Source organism: Diospyros lotus, chromosome 5, assembly GCF_014633365.1.
Source record: "Diospyros lotus cultivar Yz01 chromosome 5, ASM1463336v1, whole genome shotgun sequence".
Classification (NCBI taxonomy): Eukaryota; Viridiplantae; Streptophyta; class Magnoliopsida; order Ericales; family Ebenaceae; genus Diospyros; species Diospyros lotus.
In genome coordinates, this window is record NC_068342.1 from 36,243,381 (window position 1) to 36,261,794 (window position 18,414).

General features: G+C 37.5%; 1 protein-coding gene across 2 annotated transcripts in view; it reads left to right on the plus strand.

Moving 5' to 3' along the window:
• LOC127801641 (uncharacterized) overlaps positions 1 to 18,015 on the plus strand; it is a 48,172-nt gene extending 30,157 nt beyond the window's left edge. The window contains exons 9-13 of one of the 2 annotated variants that reach the window (XM_052336939.1): positions 69 to 250; positions 364 to 485; positions 12,018 to 12,094; positions 12,185 to 12,307; positions 17,731 to 18,015. In XM_052336939.1, the coding sequence (XP_052192899.1) occupies positions 69 to 250; positions 364 to 485; positions 12,018 to 12,094; positions 12,185 to 12,295 (492 nt within the window). In that variant the 3' untranslated portion in view covers positions 12,296 to 12,307; positions 17,731 to 18,015. Of the gene's footprint in view, positions 1 to 68; positions 283 to 363; positions 486 to 12,017; positions 12,095 to 12,184; positions 12,308 to 17,730 lie in introns of those variants that run through there. The other variant, XR_008023103.1, reaches the window with a different exon arrangement.
• Positions 18,016 to 18,414: the final 399 nt, after the last annotated feature.

Consider the following 18,414-nt stretch of genomic DNA (forward strand, 5'->3'; position numbering starts at 1 on the left):
TTTCTCATCATATTTATCTGGTGAATTCTAGTATTATCTTAGAAACACCCAAAATGGTAAATTTACAGGGATGTATATACACAGTTTCTATGGACTCTCACACAGGCTCATTATCTCGGTCCCATCGTAATCGATCTGGCAGCAAACGCAAATCTCCAGTAACAACTGTGCAGTACAGAACATTTTCGCTGCTAGCTCAGGGACCTGTGTTGCTGACATTTACACAAGATGGAAGTCTATCTTTCTTTAGGTCTGATTGGGAGTTCTCTTCTTTTTTTTCAGGTTCATTATTCATCCATTAATAAGCAAGTAATATTTTGTCTTATCAAAATAAAAAAACAAGTAACATTTTGGATCTTGTAGTGTTTCACTGGAGATACAAGGTTATTTGACACTCCGTTGCTCGCTAAAACTGGTCCCGCGGATACACAGCATCCGAGCTTCCTTCTGCCCTCTGCTGTCCCTTGAAAAAGGAGAATACATAGGTCTGTATGTTCAATCTTAAAGTCAGATATTTCTTCAATTTCAACATGAAAGACACTAACAAAACCAAAACATCTTCTTGGTGTTTATGGATTTTGTTTAATACTCTTTACTTAGTTATTGACTTTATTCTCAGGTCCTTCACAAGGGGAGGGGTGGGAAAGAGGGATTTGTTTCTGGAATGCCTAAATTTTCAAATAAAAGTGACCCGAAAACACTCACGCCCCCCCCCAACCCCCAAAACCCCCCACCACACATACACACAATGTATACTTGCAACATAATGTTTGCCTATCAGGCATTGAAGTATAAATGAGAGAACATAACTAGATTTAAAAAAAAAAAATAAGATTAGGAGGAAATTTGATATGATGCCAAGAGCCATATGATATGATTGTATTGTTTCTGGAAAGAGATCTCTCAATGCATATGCCTTTCCATGCTTTGCTAGTTTCATCATTTGGATGGATTGTTTTTGAGGTGTACAACACCACACCAAGACTTAATCCTACCAGGTGGGACCAATGAAATAAATTCTAACTCATCATTCATTTCCATCTATGATCATATTTTATGTAAAACCTTTATATTCTATAATATTATGTATAAGAATTTCCTACCAATTGTTCTTTGGTTTTGTTAAAAGGATAAAGCTTAGTGTTGTACGTAGTGTGATGTTTCTCTTAGTTGTACCTTGTATATATAGATAACTAACTATGAATAAAATAATCATCTTTTTTTCTTTCTCCCAAAATAGGTATCAAAGCCATAACCCTAAACGACAACCAACCCTAACCTTGATCCTAAATAGTTGTTATTGTTGCCACCATCTATCATCGCAACCTTCATTACTGTCAAGCAACAATAACTTCTTTGCGATGTTTCTTCCTTATGTGATCTCTCAAAGATCATGATTACTTCTAGATCCAGCAATATCTCAAGCACTTTAAATTTGGCGATTTTAAGTTCATAACAATTTAAGACTAGCAGTTTCAATTCATGTCATCTCCTTATATAATGACCTCCTTTGTGATGCCTTAAGATCCATGGATGCCTCGTTGCGACACCTTTGGATTTAGTTCATCTGATTTGCAACACCTCCTTGCTGTTGTTGGTTTAGGTTTCGGTTTGTGTCATGACCCCAAGGATATAATAGTAAATATAATAGTAATTATAATTTAATTACAATTATCATTTACAGTTAGGAGCAGTTATTTGTAGTGGAATATTATTTACAGTTATGAAGTAGTGGTGACCCTTTTGTAAAACTGTTAGATAGCTTTTTATATATAAAGTAAAGGCTAAGAAAAAAATGATTTTGTTTCACCATACTTAGGAATACATGATTCTTCTCTTCTTATAGGTAGGATACAACAAAACTAGGAAACTTATGTTAAAAAAAAAAAAAAAAAACAAAAACAAAACTTATTTACAAAATATTCCTATTCTAAAAAATCAATCAATTGATTGGAACACCAATCAAGGGATTGGTTTCCTTTCCATTTCCACACTCCCCCTCAAGCTAGTTTGAAGATATCTTCCATGGCAAGCTTGCTCACTAAATTTTGAAACTGTTTCCTGTGCAATTCTTTTGAGGACATCGGCAACTTAATCAATTATTGGAATGTAAGGCATATAGATTATCCCATTGTCAAGTTTTTCCTTGATAAAGTGCTTATCCACCTCTACATGCTTCGTCTTATCATGGAGGATCGGATTTTGCACAATAGAGATCGCAGCTTTGTTATTATAGTAAACCTTTGTCGATAAGGCAATGGCAACCTTCAAGTCCTCTAGTAATCTTTTTATCCACATAACCACACAAATCATGTAGGCTACTAAACGGAATTCGGCTGTAGCACTACTTCTGGCTACTACATTTTGTTTCTTGCTCCTCCAAGTGACAAGATTACCTCCCACAAAGGTGCAATAACCTGAAGCATATCTTATATCTGTAATGCTACCTGCCTAACCTACATCGGTATGGACCTCTATTTGTCGGTGTCCTTGGTTTTTAAAAAGCAATCCTTTTCCAGGTTCTCTTTGGTTCAAGATCTTACCCCTATGGATCTGAATATTAGATATCAGATTGTTATTGGGACAAGAGCCTCTTTCTAACCCTGGGCGTTACCATCAACTAGTTGGGAAACTTAATTACCTCACAGTCACACGTCCTGATATTTCATTTGTTGTGAGTGTGATAAATTCAATTCTTGGATTCATCTTATAACAGTCACTAAGATGCGGTTATTTGTATTCTTTGGTATATTAAGGTTACCCCCGGTCGGGGTATATTGTATCAAAATCATGGATATAGTCATATTATGGGATATACGGATGTTGATTGGGCAAGATCACCTAGTGATAAGCGATCCACATCTAGATACTGTGTATTTGTAGGTGGAAACCAAGTCTCTTGGAAAAGTAAGAACAAACTGTTATTGCTAGGTCCAGTGCAAAAGCTGAATATAGGGCAATAGCCGTAACATGTGAGCTAATGTGGCTAAAACAATTAATTGAGGAGTTAGGAGTTACGCAGGTCAAGTCTATGCAATTAATTTGTGACAATCAAGCTACAATGCATATTGCTTCTAATCTTGTGTTTCATGAGAGTACCAATCACATTGAAATTGATTGCCACTTTGTTAAAGAAAATGTGCTCTCTGGAGATGTGGTTACAACATATGCGGGTTCCAATGATCAGTTGGCTGATTTACTCACCAAGTCATTTAGAGGTTCTCGTGTGAATTACATTTGTACCAAGTTGAGCACATTCAATATATATGCTCCAGCTTGAGGGGAAATGTTAAATAAGATAAGTAAGAGATATTAGTGTAATTAACTTAAAATACTTATATATATACTTATATTATATATTTGGTAGAATACACATTATTTTATTCACACAAATCAAGTGGAATGAGGACCATCATTCGAAGATTCCAACTATTCAGTTGTTGGAGGGATATTTCATATTCGAATTAATAACATTTGTCTAAGTTTTTCTTTTGATATAAAACTAAAGCTCAGGTTTTGGATTGGTTTGATTCGTTTGTAGTAATTCTCCCCCTAGTTTCGACTCTATCATGCTTGGCACCTATAAACTAAACAAATCTTGTTCTTCATTATTTTGAGCACCAGTTTCCCTGGATTGTTTATCAGAGTGCATTGGGGTGTCAATCATGTTTGGTAGTGGTTTAGAAATTTTCAAGGGGGTGTTAAGCATGCTTGGTAGTGGTTTAGGAATTTGCAAAAAATTAAAAAAATTATCTTCTTCTGCATTATACTCCCCTCCCCCTAAAGATGATTTTTTGTAAAATATGGTTGATTCTCCATGAAAGACACATCCATGCTTATGTGAGTTTTCTTTGTCAGAGGATTGAAGCACTTGTACCCTTTTTTATTTGGAGCGTAACCAACAAAAACACATTTTTCAGCTATTGGATTCAATTTGGATTGAAAAATTTGTGGAATGTAAATAAAGCAAGTACATCCAAAAAATTTTAAAGGTAACTCAGAGTATAATCAGCAAATCGGGGAAATTTTTTTTATAGAATTCAAAGGTGTCTCAAAAATGAAGACTCGAGTTTGCATTCTATTGATTTGATAGCAAGCAATTAAAACAACATCTCCCTAGAGGTATTTTAGGACATTCATAGAAAACACAATAGCCCTAACTACCTTAAATAAATGTCTATTTTTTCATTCAGCTATGCCATTCTGCTGGGGAGTGTCACAACATGTTGATTGATGTCAAATATCTTTTTCTTTTTGTGAGAAGTCAGAGGTAGAACTCCAACTTGAAAAGTCAGCATAACAAGTGGAGGGATCCTCCCTTATATATAGCCCAGGTCTCCCTTGTTGAGGTGATGTGAGATTCTCACACTCCCCCCCACGCCAAAGCTTCTCCAATAACTGATACATGTCCAGGTGATCGGGTAGGGTACTGTTCCATGACCACGACCGAGGGTAGTCCCCCAACCAAGGGTTGGCTCTGATACCATGTAAGAAGTCAGAGGTAGAACTCCAACCTGAAAAGCCAGCTTAACAGATGGAGGGATCCTCCTCCTTATATATAGCCCAAGTCTCCCTTGCTGAGGCGATGTGGGATTCTCACTCTTTCAAAAACTTCCCTAAACATTCATTGAAATACTTTATTTCATTATCAGACCGAAGAATACAAATTTTTATTTTAAATTGGTCTTCAATCATGTAAAAAAATCCTTGAAAATTCTTGCCACTTCAAATTTCTTTTTAAGTAAACCCAACTTAGTCTAGCATGATCGTCGATAAAAGTTTCAAACCATCTTTTGCCAAATAAAGTGATAACCTTTGAGGGTCCCCAAACATCACTATGAATCAAATAAAATGGTTTGAAAGGGCTGTAAGTTTTGAAACAAGTTCGACATGATGATCTTTAGACAAATGGCAACTTTCACATTGAAACATAGAATAATCCATTCTTTTAAACAATTTAGAAAACAAGCGTCTTAAATAAGAAAAATTAGAATAGCCTAGTCTAAGATGCCATTGCATTTTTTTATCAGAAAAAGAAATGGCATCTTAGACTAGAATGTGTATTTGATGTATTTCCTTACATGTATTTAGACACGTATAGAATGTGTATGTCACGACCCTAGGATTTAGCTAGGGTCTAGGAAGGAATTAGGAAGGATTTGGGAGGGAAATGGAGGAGAATTAGAGGGAGATATAGAGCAGAAATTAAGAGAAATGAGAGAGAACTAGGAAGAATGAGAGGGAGAAAATATGGAGGGAAAATATGAATTCACTATATTGTTTCAGCATGCCTTTCTCTACATACTAGGGCCTATTTATAGGCTATTCAACAGTAAATGAAATTTGAAAAATAGCACCCATGTACTCCTAACAACTCACAAAATGCCTCCTACTAACTACTACAACCTTATTGTAATTACAATAATACCCTTCTAACTACCCTTGAGTTGTGACATTCCCCTCCCCTTGAAAGGTTTCTTGTCCCCAAGAAATTTATTACAACCAAACTATCGTTTCTTTATCCAATGCCCATCTTCACCCATTGATTTCTTCTTCGTTTTTCCTTCTTCTTATCTTGTTTTTCCCTTTTTTTCCTTTCATCTTGTTTCGCTTTATCCTTCTGCTTCCTCCATTGCTCCAAATCAAAAACATATTGCTGAAAAGTTTTAGTGTAATCAATATCATGCAAGCATCCTCCCTTAACCTCTAACCATTCTTGAACTGCCCTCCATTGGTTATCCATTTCGATTAAGGCACAAGTTTCCTCCCAATTGACTGATTTCTCAGTTGGAGTTACCTGATCCATAGTAGGTAATTTAGCAACTCCTTTCATTCCTATTCCTTCAAGAGAAATAAATTTAAGGTCTCCACAATCTACGGCTGTTGTGATTGTTTTCACTCCAAGATCTTTGGCTCCCGGATTGCTAGCAAACATCTCAGCTTCATCCTCAACAGTTACCTCCTCCAACGGTGTTATATTGAGGGTTTTAGCAGATGGATTTCCAGTACCAGTGAGAGTGCTTGGGATGCTGCCAACCATTGGACTGCCATCCCCCAATTCTTCGATCCCTTCTACTGCTTCTTTTTCTTCCTCATCAGCTTCTTTCATCTCTAGATTAACAGCCTTAGAAGCTCCATTGATCATATAGGTTTTGGTCATTTCTCTAAACCGGTTACACAAGTCAATTACAAACTGCGACCAGCTCAATTCCACCCTTCCCCAACTCCAATTCTGGAACCAAACGTATGAAATTCCACTCAAATTACTTGCAGCCATTTTTACCTTCTCCTTTTCAGTTACTCGGTGTTGGTAGAACACCCGTTCACATTGTCGAATCCACCATTTTGGCCTATCCCTGTCAAATACCAGAATAGCCAATGGAGCAATAGTGGCCCAATCAACACTTGGAATTGAGGTCGATAAAGTCCCATTAGCAATCTGAAATTTATGTGAACACATTATCAACAAATGGTCAAGCTGCCTACGGAGGTCCTTAATTTCCTTTGTTGCAGCAATTAGTCCTTCGGCCATCTCTTCAGTTCAATTTCTTGAAATTGCACCTTGTAACAGCCTCTTGATCAGCTTCCAAAGACCCTCCAGAAACTTATTTCGGTACTCCAAACTCACCGGAATTCAGTCCCTAAAATTGCTTCAATAAATCACCCAGACCTACTGATAATCGATTGCCGCAACTTAGCAGCTTCGAGTTCAGTCAATCTAAATTCACTAGAACCTGAATTCAGCAACCTATTCTGCCTCGGTCACTACTTTGCCTCGACTGCAACTGATCACTGCTAATATTGCTTTGGGAGCTGCCTGACTCACAGCCGAGGAATGATCGGTTCCATTGCATTACATCAAAGTCGCCTCCCACTCTCAAACGAAAATCACAGCTGGAAATTAATAACAGAGAAGTATCATCTCGCTCGCGGTAATTCCTCCAGATTGCCGAAATTCACCCCTGTACCGTTTCTAATCGCACCTTCTTTCACGACTCAGTCACATGCAGTGACCTAGACCTGCTTTTTCGCTCCTCACCGCGCTTGCCTTCTCGCCTCAACCACAAGCAGCGAGTATGCCAGAATCAAAGTGATTCAAGGATCGCCCAATCTCACCCAATCACCGACATCTACTTGAAATTCTTCTGAATTCTTGAATCGTCCACGACTCTGCTTCAATCGTGCCTCAGCTTCACCCTTCAAATCCGATTCACTTCCGATCGATGTTTGCTTTGCTCGGCTTCTCCATTCAAATTTGAGTTCAGTTCTGCCTTGCAGCTAGTCGTTTTCTACCCCGATTGATGCAAGTCAAATTCCCCCAACGGAGTTGCCACCCAATCACCGTCCACTGTCTCGCTTCCGAAGCAACTTCCGCTGCCTAACTCCTTTTCCTACCTGATTTAAGTTGGTCACTGAAAGCAATTGCAATTGCTATCGGCTTCGATCGGCTTCTCTTCGATGCCTTAATTTCCATTTAAATCGCTACTCAATCAATGGCCAGAAGTCGCTGACCCTCTAGCCCTACCGATCCACTTCCACGCAAGTGGTGGCTTTTGATTCGCCTCTGCTCACCTCAATCAATACTCGTAGCAGTCTCCAGAGAACCGATTCTTTTTGTGGACTTGCTGAATTAACTTCACGGAATTGCTACTCTGATGCGCCTCAGTATTAGCCGATAATTTCTTTGCTCCACTTCAGTTCGCCCTTCCGATAATCACCGTCGGGATTCTGGCCAAGGTTAGTCTGGCTCTGCTCGGTTCCAATCTGCTTTCAAGTCCTTCAAACTCCGATTGGAACAAATGCTCGAAATCGCCAGTCACAGCCTAGAGTCAACCGGCTCTGTTTTGCTTCTCAATTTCGAACCAAGTTGATACGAATTACCGAAATCACAGCCGAGGAAGGACTTGCTCTGATACCATTTGTCACAACCCTAGGATTTAGCTAGGGTCTAGGAAGGAATTAGGAAGGATTTGGGAGGGAAATGGAGGAGAATTAGAGGGAGATATAGAGCAGAAATTAAGAGAAATGAGAGAGAACTAGGAAGAATGAGAGGGAGAAAATATGAATTCACTATATTGTTTCAGTATGCCTTTTCTCTACATACTAGGGCCTATTTATAAGCTATTCAACAGTAAATGAAATTTGAAAAATAGCACCCATGTGCTCCTAACAACTCACAAAATGCCTCCTACTAACTACTACAACCTTATTACAATAATACCCTTCTAACTACCCTTGAGTTGTGACAGTGTATGTAGTCAATTGGTAATTAGTTGATAATTAGGGTAATTAGTCTTCGTAATTTAGGCTGTAATTATCTCCATAATTTAGGACTCGTAACTGTAAATAATATGAGCTACTTCATATTTGGTATGGATGTCTCTATGAAGTTTGTATTCTCATCATTCTATTGCTAAGTCATTCCAGTTGAAGCAACAACTTAGATCTGTTAAAAATGATGCCTTGTCAATTAATGATTATGTTCTTAAGATCAAGACAATAGGACATTCACTGGCAGCCATAGGGGAGCCTCTTAGTGATAAGGATCTGCTACTTGCAATCCTTAATGATTTGGATCATGAATATGAGACTATAGTAAGTCTAATTACCTATCAGATGGATGAGATAGATCTTGAGAAGCTGCAATATCTGTAATATCCAGTAATTAATATTAAGGGTATTTTTGGAAGTTGTTGGGTCAAAATGAAATTTATCAAAGTTTCGGGCCAATGTGTAATATTCAAAACTTGAACGAAAAGGCAAGAGACCAAACCAAGACGAAACTTGGAGGGTAAAAATGTTCAAAGAATTATGGGATGTCAAAATCGAGAGATTTGCAAAGGTTTTGGGTTAAAATTTTGTAATTAGGGGCATTCGGACCAAAGTGCAGAATCTAGAAATTGGTGGAGGGTGGTCAAAACGAGGATTTTTCTAGACTTTTAAGGGTTTATTGACACATTCTAAACTTGAGGGGTTTAATGGAATAGGTGAGAAGTCTAGGGTTTGAGTGAAAGGGGCAGAATCGTAAAATATCAAAGTTTTGGGGGTGGAAGTGCAATTATCGAAAGTTGGGTGTGAAACCTGCAAATCACCGGCCAACTTTGCGGCGGCCGTCGTCGGAACTTGCAAAGGGCATCAAAATGATCTCCAGGCCATGATGGTTCAATTGAACCTAGCTATTGGCCGAGATCTATGGCAAATCAGTGGGAATTAATTTTTAAAGAAAAACCAAATCTGGCCGAAAATTTCAAAGCAATTTCATCGCGATTTGGTTTGATTTTGGGGCTTCTAATGATCATATTCGAAGCTTAGGAGGTAGGAAAGCTTTCTATTGGTCGAAGAACCGGTCGAAATCGGGTATAAATAGGGTTCGAATGGCCGAGGGTTTCAAAACAAAATCGAGGTTGGTTGGCCGTGTTTCAACAAGAATTGAGCCTTGGGAATAAGGGGCTTTTGTTCCTTGAGTGCTAGGGAATTTTTCTGGAGAATTTGGGAGGTTTTGGTGTAGGTTTTAAGGGGTTTCAGAAGCTTGGCCGGAAAATCGGGCTTCGCCGGAGCCGACCCTGTAAACGACTGTTTGAGGCCTTTCCGGTGGCTTTTTCCGACGATAGAGGGTACCCCTAGGATCGCCTCTTCAAGAGCTTCAAGGCCATATAAGTTGTTTGGCCATTTGAAGTTGTTGCAGACCGCCGTCGCCGGAGAAGACAAGGTGCGTGACCAGCACGCGCGGACTTCAGTCGCAGCCCACTCACTCGGCGCATGAGGGCGCGTGGAGCACGGTATTTTTTTGAAATTAATTTTAATATTTTTGTAAAATTATTTTAGGGATATTCATGCAAAAATATTTGAAGAAATTAGGTGTTTGGTATTTATTATGGATTTCCGAAGGAAAGAAAGGTTTGAAAAAAATAAGGAAAATTGAGATAAGTATGGGAAAAATAAAAATATTAATTTCTATAGTAATAATGGCAATCAGGGGACGACTTGACTATTAGAAGAAAGGAATTACACGATTTTCGAGGTGCAACACGCTTTTCGAGGCAAAAATTAGTTTTTTCCAAATTAAGGTGAGAGGTTCGAATCCAGTCTTACTATTGTTTGAAAGTGTCTTGAGGTGTTGGTTGTGACTTCAGGTAAGTAGTTACGCCTCCGAAATTTGAGATACTTCGTATAGGTGTTTACTTATGTACTTATATACCATACGATTGGAATAATGCATTGATTGTTTAATTTCTTGAAAATTTGGTGCATGGTACGTTTTTCTTTTCATATCACCGAGGTCTTAATTTTGTGTTATTGTTATCGGGGCGGAGTCTTCTTGAGAAATGGGGCAAGGTTAATCCCGGTGATCAAGTGACACGATAGGGCACTCAAGGATTAAGTATGTCGCGGTAAGGTCAACCCCAATGGTGTGTGGAATGGAATTTTCCACGGGAGGTTGAATATGCTAGGGAGATTTCTCATGTTAGACATGTTGCATGTGATTTTTGTCTTATACGTCATATACATGTGTTATTCATGCATTCGGTAAACTGTATCATGCCATCACTTAGATGATTTTATCATCTAATTTGGGTTATGCCCCTGGAACGTTCAATGTTCCAGTCAGAGACTGCTGCAAGGACAGAGACGTGGCTGGTTGAGGGCCATTAGTGTTGGGGGTGTTAGCTGATGTATCGTTTCGGTTGTTGGAATTTATTTTGATATATGTACGAACAAGCGCATGATAACGTTATTTTCATTTTATTATGTTGTAATACGTATCTCGCAATGTATGAACCTTGTGGTAGGCCACGGTATTTATGTTACGATAATATGTTCCGCTGTCTATGTTATGACTTGTTTAGTTGAGACTATGGATCTTGTTAGCTAAACGGGCAAGACTGGGGTTCTTGGGATTATTACCTACATGTGAAGATTGCTCTTGAAATCACCGTGGGTGCTGGCCATTTTATGCAACGGGTGTTTTATCTGCATGTGAAGATTGTTCTCATGGCGCCGCATGTGACAGACTTGGAGGAGAAAAAAAAAAAAAATCTTGAAAACCGCCTTATAGTGACACGCCCGGCAAGGCGGGGTGTTACAATATCTCTTATTGATGCATGAACAAAGGTTGCATTCAAAGAATTTAGCTCATGCTGTTGTTAATGTTGAGTCAATTATGCCATCATCTAGTAGTCAATTGGTTTAGGACTATGAATAAAATAATCATGTTTTTTTCTTTCTCCCAAAACAAGTTTTCCTCCACCTCTTTTGTAAAGTTGCTCTTTTGTGACCAAAATGTCTCAGGTTCAACTTGTGGAAACAACCTCTTTGCAAAAAGTAAGGAGAATGTTGTGTACAAATACAACCCACCTTTGACCCTTGCAAAGTGGGAAGCCTTGTGCACTGAGGGCATCCCTTTTTTCCCTCTTTCACTTTTACTATAAACTTCTCCCATTACATCCATTCTCATAGGTGTCTATTAGTCTTCTTCTCTCACATGTCCAAATCGTCTTCAATACGTTTCATCTATTTTGTCTTCAATAAGCATCGCTCCAGCTTTATTGTGGATAATTTCGTTTTTCCATTTGTAATTCCACTCATTTTTAATGTTCACATCTGCATGGTAACATCCTCATCTAGTTATGCTATTGGGGGAAATTTTTCTTTCTTAATCTTGTTGCTGAAGTTGATGAGTCTTTTAAGAATCCTCTTTCATAAAATTATGAGAGATTGCTTCTGTTTTCATTTTCCTCTTGATGCTCATCTCTGCATGTTATATGTAAATAAGAGAAGTTATTTTCTTTAAATGATTGGCAAGCTAGAATTCATTTAGCCAATCCCACATGGTAAGATCAAGGCTTAATAAGTTATTATTGTAATGGCTTGGAGTGATCTGGTCTTGAGTTCTTTTTACAGATTTTCTAGGATCATCTTCCTAAGGTTTCTGGAATATTAGCAGTCATGTGCCTTTTTTTTTGGTAACTCAGCAGTTGTTTGTCTTGTTGACATTTTTATCTGTTTTATGCATGAAGTTGTTGGAAGCGAGGATTCATGTGTCTATTTCTATGACTTAACTCGGCCGAAGCATGCATGTGTAAACAAGCTACAGGTGGATTTAACTAGCTAACCTGGTTTTGATGGTTGACAACATTTGTAGTTTCTTCTTCTTTTTTAATGACTAGGCATGTATGATTTGCAGGGACATAGTTACCCCGCTATAGGTATTGCTTGGAACCATGGAGAGAACTTGTTGGCTTCTTCTGATTTTGGCGGCACTGTTATTGTTTGGAAGAGAGCAAAGACCACTTAATCATGTTCAGAGGTAAAATTTACACACAATTGAGTAAAATATAAGAGCTTTAAAATTTTGTTTGAATGAATTCTCAGTCAGGGAAATATTAAAACATTTAGTGTAACATTCAAGTAGTATTTACTGTCGAGTGTTTTTGAGGGATTACGAAATTTGAAGGGAGCCATCAGGACATGGGCTCTTTTCTTCCTTTTTTTTTTTTTTTTTTTTTTTGTAATCTTGCATTTATAGTTCAATCAAGACTTGAAATCAATTTTTTGTACTATTTTTAATAAGAAATTTGTTTAAAAAATCTTAAATGGGTACAAAACTTTTCTGCTCACATTGATTTTTGATTTATAAGGACTCTGGCAAATTGGCCATTAACTGTGCAATTAAACATTTTCATTTTTTTTAGGATATTTGTGTTCACCATGTTGTACTTGATATCTCGGCTTCTGAATGTTATCTGGTCCTCTTTTTTCTTTCTTCTTTTTTTCTTTTTTTTCTTTTTTGGGTGGGTGGAGTGGAGGGGGAGGGGTTTTTGGTTCATTTAACCAGTACTGGAAGCAAAAAAACTGTGCAAATTGACCATCAACTGTGCAATTAAACATTTTCAAATTTTTTTAGGATATTTGTGTTCACCATGTTGTATTTGATATCTCGACTTCTGATTGTTACCTGTTCTTCCTCTTTTTTTTTTTTTTTGGCTGGGGGGGTTGGGGGCTTTTTGTTCATTTAACCAGTACTGGAAGCAAAAGAACTGCTTAATGACACCAATTTTTTCAGCCAATATTCAGTTGGTGTATCCAGCCTGTGTGGGTGGACTATAACTATTTAAAATCCTTTAAAGAATGGGCCTAGAAGACCCTTCATGTTAAAAGATTTTGGTGAATTTTTCCTAAACAACTCCCATAAAGATTTATTTAGATTTGATTTGGATTTCACACCCTTATATGGATAGATTTTTGAAAAGAGATGAAGATTGGTCAAGACAGTCCCACATGAGGTGGATGAGGTGACTGTTAGGCATACCAAATCTATGTAGGTGAACCACAATTATTCAATGGTACTTCGTCTACTTCTTTAAAGATCAGATAGAATGCTCTTTTTGTTGGAAGATTTCAATTAATTTTTCCAAGTAAAAACTCCATGAAGATCTACTATGATTTGATTTTGGAATTTTACACCTTGCATAAATAGAGGTTTTTCATAATGTGGCATTAGAGCCATTTGGCCAATTCAGTTAATTAGATCTAGTTGGTCAACTGGTTTGGAAATTTATGCACGAGAAAATTTTTGATAAGAGAATCAGGAGAAGAATACAGGTGAAATGTAACTGCATTTCATGAAACAAGAATGTAATACAGTGCTGTGGTACACTAGAAGATATTCTATTTAATGATAAAGGATACTTGCTAAATCAGGATGTAAGAGGAAGCAAAAAAAATTCAAAATAATGGGGTCTCTAAGGTTTTCAATTGATTTGTTAGTGGCAGTAGTTTTTTTTTTTTTTTTTTCTAAATTCTGTGAAGAGTAAAAAGATTGGATGAATGAGCCAAATCAGGATGGATCAAGTATTAATCAGATTAGATCAACAATGATAGGGAGCGGTGAATTTGTTCGGTGGCTGTCAAGTTCTTGGGAGATATGTATAATATTATAGAAAGGCCAGATAGTATGAGGTTGTCACATAACTTTTAAATAATGACAAACTTCTTGAGTTTTGTGATAAAACCCCTTGATTGCAATGACTTCATCTTATGACATTAAAGTCTGAAGAATATGTTAATGTGAGAAAGATTGGTGAAGGCTCTTAGGATGAAGTCAGAAAAGTTGGACATGAAGAAAATGAATATTGACAAGATGTAAGGGACCATGCAAATAGTATGATCTAACTGTATCTTGAAAATAACACTTCAAGAAGTCATAAATTAAAATAATCCAACAGAATCAGAAAAAAAAAAAAATAGAAAAGAAAAGAAAGCAATCCTACAGAACTTAGGGCCAAGTTGCAGAGTTTGCGTAATCTAACTCATATTGTCTGTTCTTTATAATATAGTCAATAGTCATATATCTTAAGATGATGAGATGATCGACCTTCACAAAGAAACTAGACAAGTTAACTAGAATACCTATGTAGTTGGATGCAATCAATTGCCAGGAGGAAGATAGGCACTTCTCCTTTTGATTTTCTTACATCCATCATATGAGCATGAGGGCTAAACCAGTATCTAAAAACAATACCCTCGAATACATGACATTGCCGCTATTCTCTATTACTATCCCATGGGATGACTGGAAAAGAGAGTGATAGATCATTAGGATGGTATAAGAATCAGTTGGCTAGTTAATTGAATCTAATTCTCTACAAACCTCTATTTACCATATATGCAAAATTCAAATCAAACCTAGATACATTTTAGTTGAGATTTCATTTAAGAATCTCATCAAAATCCTGCAACATGACTCAATATTTACATTTATTTCTCCTTGACCGATCTTCAAATTCCATCCACTTGAGTTAGATGCACCTAACAATAACCCCTTTTACCCTTGTGTCAATAGAATCTTATTGCGCTCAACCATGTATCTTAAGAAATCTCTATTTATGCAAGGGTAAAAGGGGGGCACCCCCAGTACAAAAGGCTCCCCATTTTGCAAGGATTGGGGAAATGATCATTTCTGTACATAGCTTAATTTGTAAAAAAAGTTGTTTCCACAACTCACGCTTGATCTCCCAATCCCAAAAGAATAACCTTATCGTTGCTACCAAGGCTTGCCCTTTCTATTTGTACAGTGAAGTGACATCCAAATCAAATCTAGATAGATCTTTGCTGGAATTTCATTTGAAAAAAATTGATGAATTTTCCAACATGAAGGGTAGTCAATTTTACTCAGTGACATAGAGACATCTTAAAACATATTGATGTGGGCAAGATTAATAACCTCGCTACAATTAATATTGACCAGATCACCTCCTTAAGAGGTCACCTCAAAGCTATGTAATACTCACACTTGGAATCCTCAACTAGAGAGGAGAGCTCACAAGGAAACCTTGTATTTGTATGGCACTTCAATGGAGAGTTGTCTTGCTCCCTTCCAATGTGGGTTTCACATAAATATAGTGCTTCAAAGGGAGTGAAGTGTTGTTTTTATTCAATAGTGCCTCTACTATGTCATTGGCCATTGGTTGGAGAAGACTCGCCATTGAGTCTTGATTATCTTCTTCCATTCATTTTCATAATATGGGGAGAGAGCAACAACTTCACAGGTAACAGAGGCGCCATGATCTCCAGGAAGGCAATTTTGTAAGAATTATAATTGATATATTCCAAGATTCGAAAAGGTCCACCCTCCAGACGAGAAAGTTGAGTGGGAACTGGTAGGACCGTTCCTTCCTCAAAGGAGAAGTATTCTTTTTCAAACCTTTGAGGCCTCTTGTGCTTGTTTGTTTGCTTTTGGTATCTTGCTGTTTGTCAGAGAATTTTCTCTCGACTCTTGCACTTTCATGAAGCTTATTGATCTCCTCAGAGCATTTTTCAACATTAGCACTAAATTGGTGTGGAGTTGGTAGTGGTACGAGATTTAGAGGACTAAAAGGTTGTCTTCCATACACAACTTCACATGGGCATCATCCAATGGCTTGGTTAATTGAATTGCTGTAAGCAAACTTTGCTTGGGGTAGTACCACATTGCATTGTCGAATATGCTTTCCAATAGTTGTGCAAGAGATTTTCCATGCTCCTCCTATTCACAACCTTAGTCTGACTATCAGTTTGAGGGTGACATACAGTGAACTAAATTGCAATTGATTTCCTACCTTCCTCTAGATCATTTGTCAGAAATGACTTGGAAATTTATCTCATTCTGAAGTAATGATCTTTGGGATGCCATGAAGGCGTACCACCTCTCTAAAGTATAGTTCAACAATATGCGAAGTATCATTTGTCTTGGTCCTAGGCACAAAGTGAGCCATCTTAGAGAACTAATGGCACATACAATCCATATTTCCTCTATTATGTAGTAGCATAGGGGGTTACTTCCAAGGATCCAACATTGGATAAAAACAACACTTCAGAACCTTTGGAGTACTATATTTCAATAAATCCCGCATTGGATGGGAATAAGAGAACACTCTATTTGTAGTGCTACATAAACCCCATTGGTTTACCTATAAGTTACATTTTTTGAGAATATATTTGAGTGTTATAGATACAAGGTTTCCTTGTAATCTCTTCTCTCGAGTTATGATACACTCTGTATGATGTAGCCTTGAGGCCTAGATCGACATTCTCTAACATGTTAGTCACTCAATCTCATATGTTTTACCTCCCTTCAATATCTCTCACCAAACCCAATTTTTGAAGGATTTGATAGGCGCTTGCTCTGACATAATCACAAAGAACCTTTGTTCCAGCTTTAGCGTAATCTTTCTTCCATAAAAAAGAGGAAACACTAGCTTGAATAATCTTGCTTATAGATATCTTTTCTCCTGGGGGAGTATGTTGGATCCAATTCATTGAGTATGTTGATTTAAACTTAATAAACCCTATGGTGGGAGAGAAGCAGAACCCTAATGCAGATGGTAAGTCAGAGAATTCAAATTCCAGAAATCATTCTGTCGGCCATTATCGGTATGTCCTATTGCTTAGTGGCTGAAAGGCTTCAACAAGTTTCCCTGTAACAATAAAAAAAAAAACATATGCAGGGTCGCCTACATGAACTCAATCTCGTCGTTCATATATTAGGCCCTTGTAAGTTATATCTCGTTACACCTAACAGACTCCCACCAATTTTTCTTGGTCTTCCTCAGCCTCTTTTGTTAAAGACTTGTTCTATTTCATTCACTCTTTTCACAGGAGCCTTAATTGTATCTCACCTGTATTCCTCAACAAGTTTCCCTCTTGAGAAACTGCAGGTACTGCTGGAGAGTCTTTAATATGCTTAGAGAGATTAAGTTAAATCATATATTTGACTGATATAGCTATTTCTTCTCTGCCTTTAAGTTAGTTCTGGCGAGTAGATTCCTACAGTATGCAGAATGTGGATTGGCCAATTATCTGCTGATGTTTATCATAATAATAAGATGAGAGGTAATGCATCAGATAGAATGAGACGTGACGTATCTATGATGGTACCTCAACAGGCATTCACGTCTTCTGCTGAGATGGAAAGAATGAGGGGGAGGCCATTATCTGACAGAGTCCATATGGAACTCTGGGCTTTTGATTGGTCACTCCGAACATAATTTTACTTGTCTTCATAATAGTGCTGCTTGTTAGTAAATCAATGTATCCCGGCATTGTCTTGAAGCTTAGACTTAGCTTGAAATTTGAAGAGTTTATTTATCATGCCATTAGAATTCTGTGCTTTGTCAATGTAGTGGACTGTGGACAGCTTGATCTAGAGAAAAGTGAATATCCGTTTCTTATGTAGACCTCGTCTTATTGCAGGTTGTGATGTGAAATACTATTTAAGAAATGTCGCCCAATATCTGTTCAGGCTGAGGATCTGTTTATGCAGGCGTTTGTTTTGGAACACCGTTACCGTATCATTGTTCGGACACTTGTACTGTTGGAAATTAGTAGAATTAGATCTGCCCTGCTTAGACAAATTCGGTAAGCATATTAAAAATGTGAAGCACAGGAGGACCGTACACGAATGATATTGTAATATGTACAAGAGACCAATTTATTTGTGCAGTTGAGTTGTTTGAAGCTCTATATAGATTGATGCAACTTTCGTTTTCTGGGAGAAAATTGATCTTTCTTTCTGGTCCAGGTAGGTAGTTTTGGATTCATTAGGTTCTCAACGCAGAGACCAGCTTTGATTGTTTCGGATTGTATTGAAGATGCTCTAACAGAACAAATAAAAACTAAATTTGCTATCTGAACAAAAAAAAAAACCTAAATTTGCTAGAGACCTTTTGATTGTTCCATTTCTTGCTAGTAACCCATTAGTGTTGAGAGAGGCATTCAAACAATTCTCTTAGTTGACCAAAGATTTTCCGCCAAGGTTCCCCCTTTGTTACTCTTTGGTGTTTGGGTAGCCGAAAAATAAGCGAAATATTTTGCATGAAATCCAAGAGATGAGTCACCTGAAAATGTCGGGTGAAATATGTTTGTTTTTGAGATGAA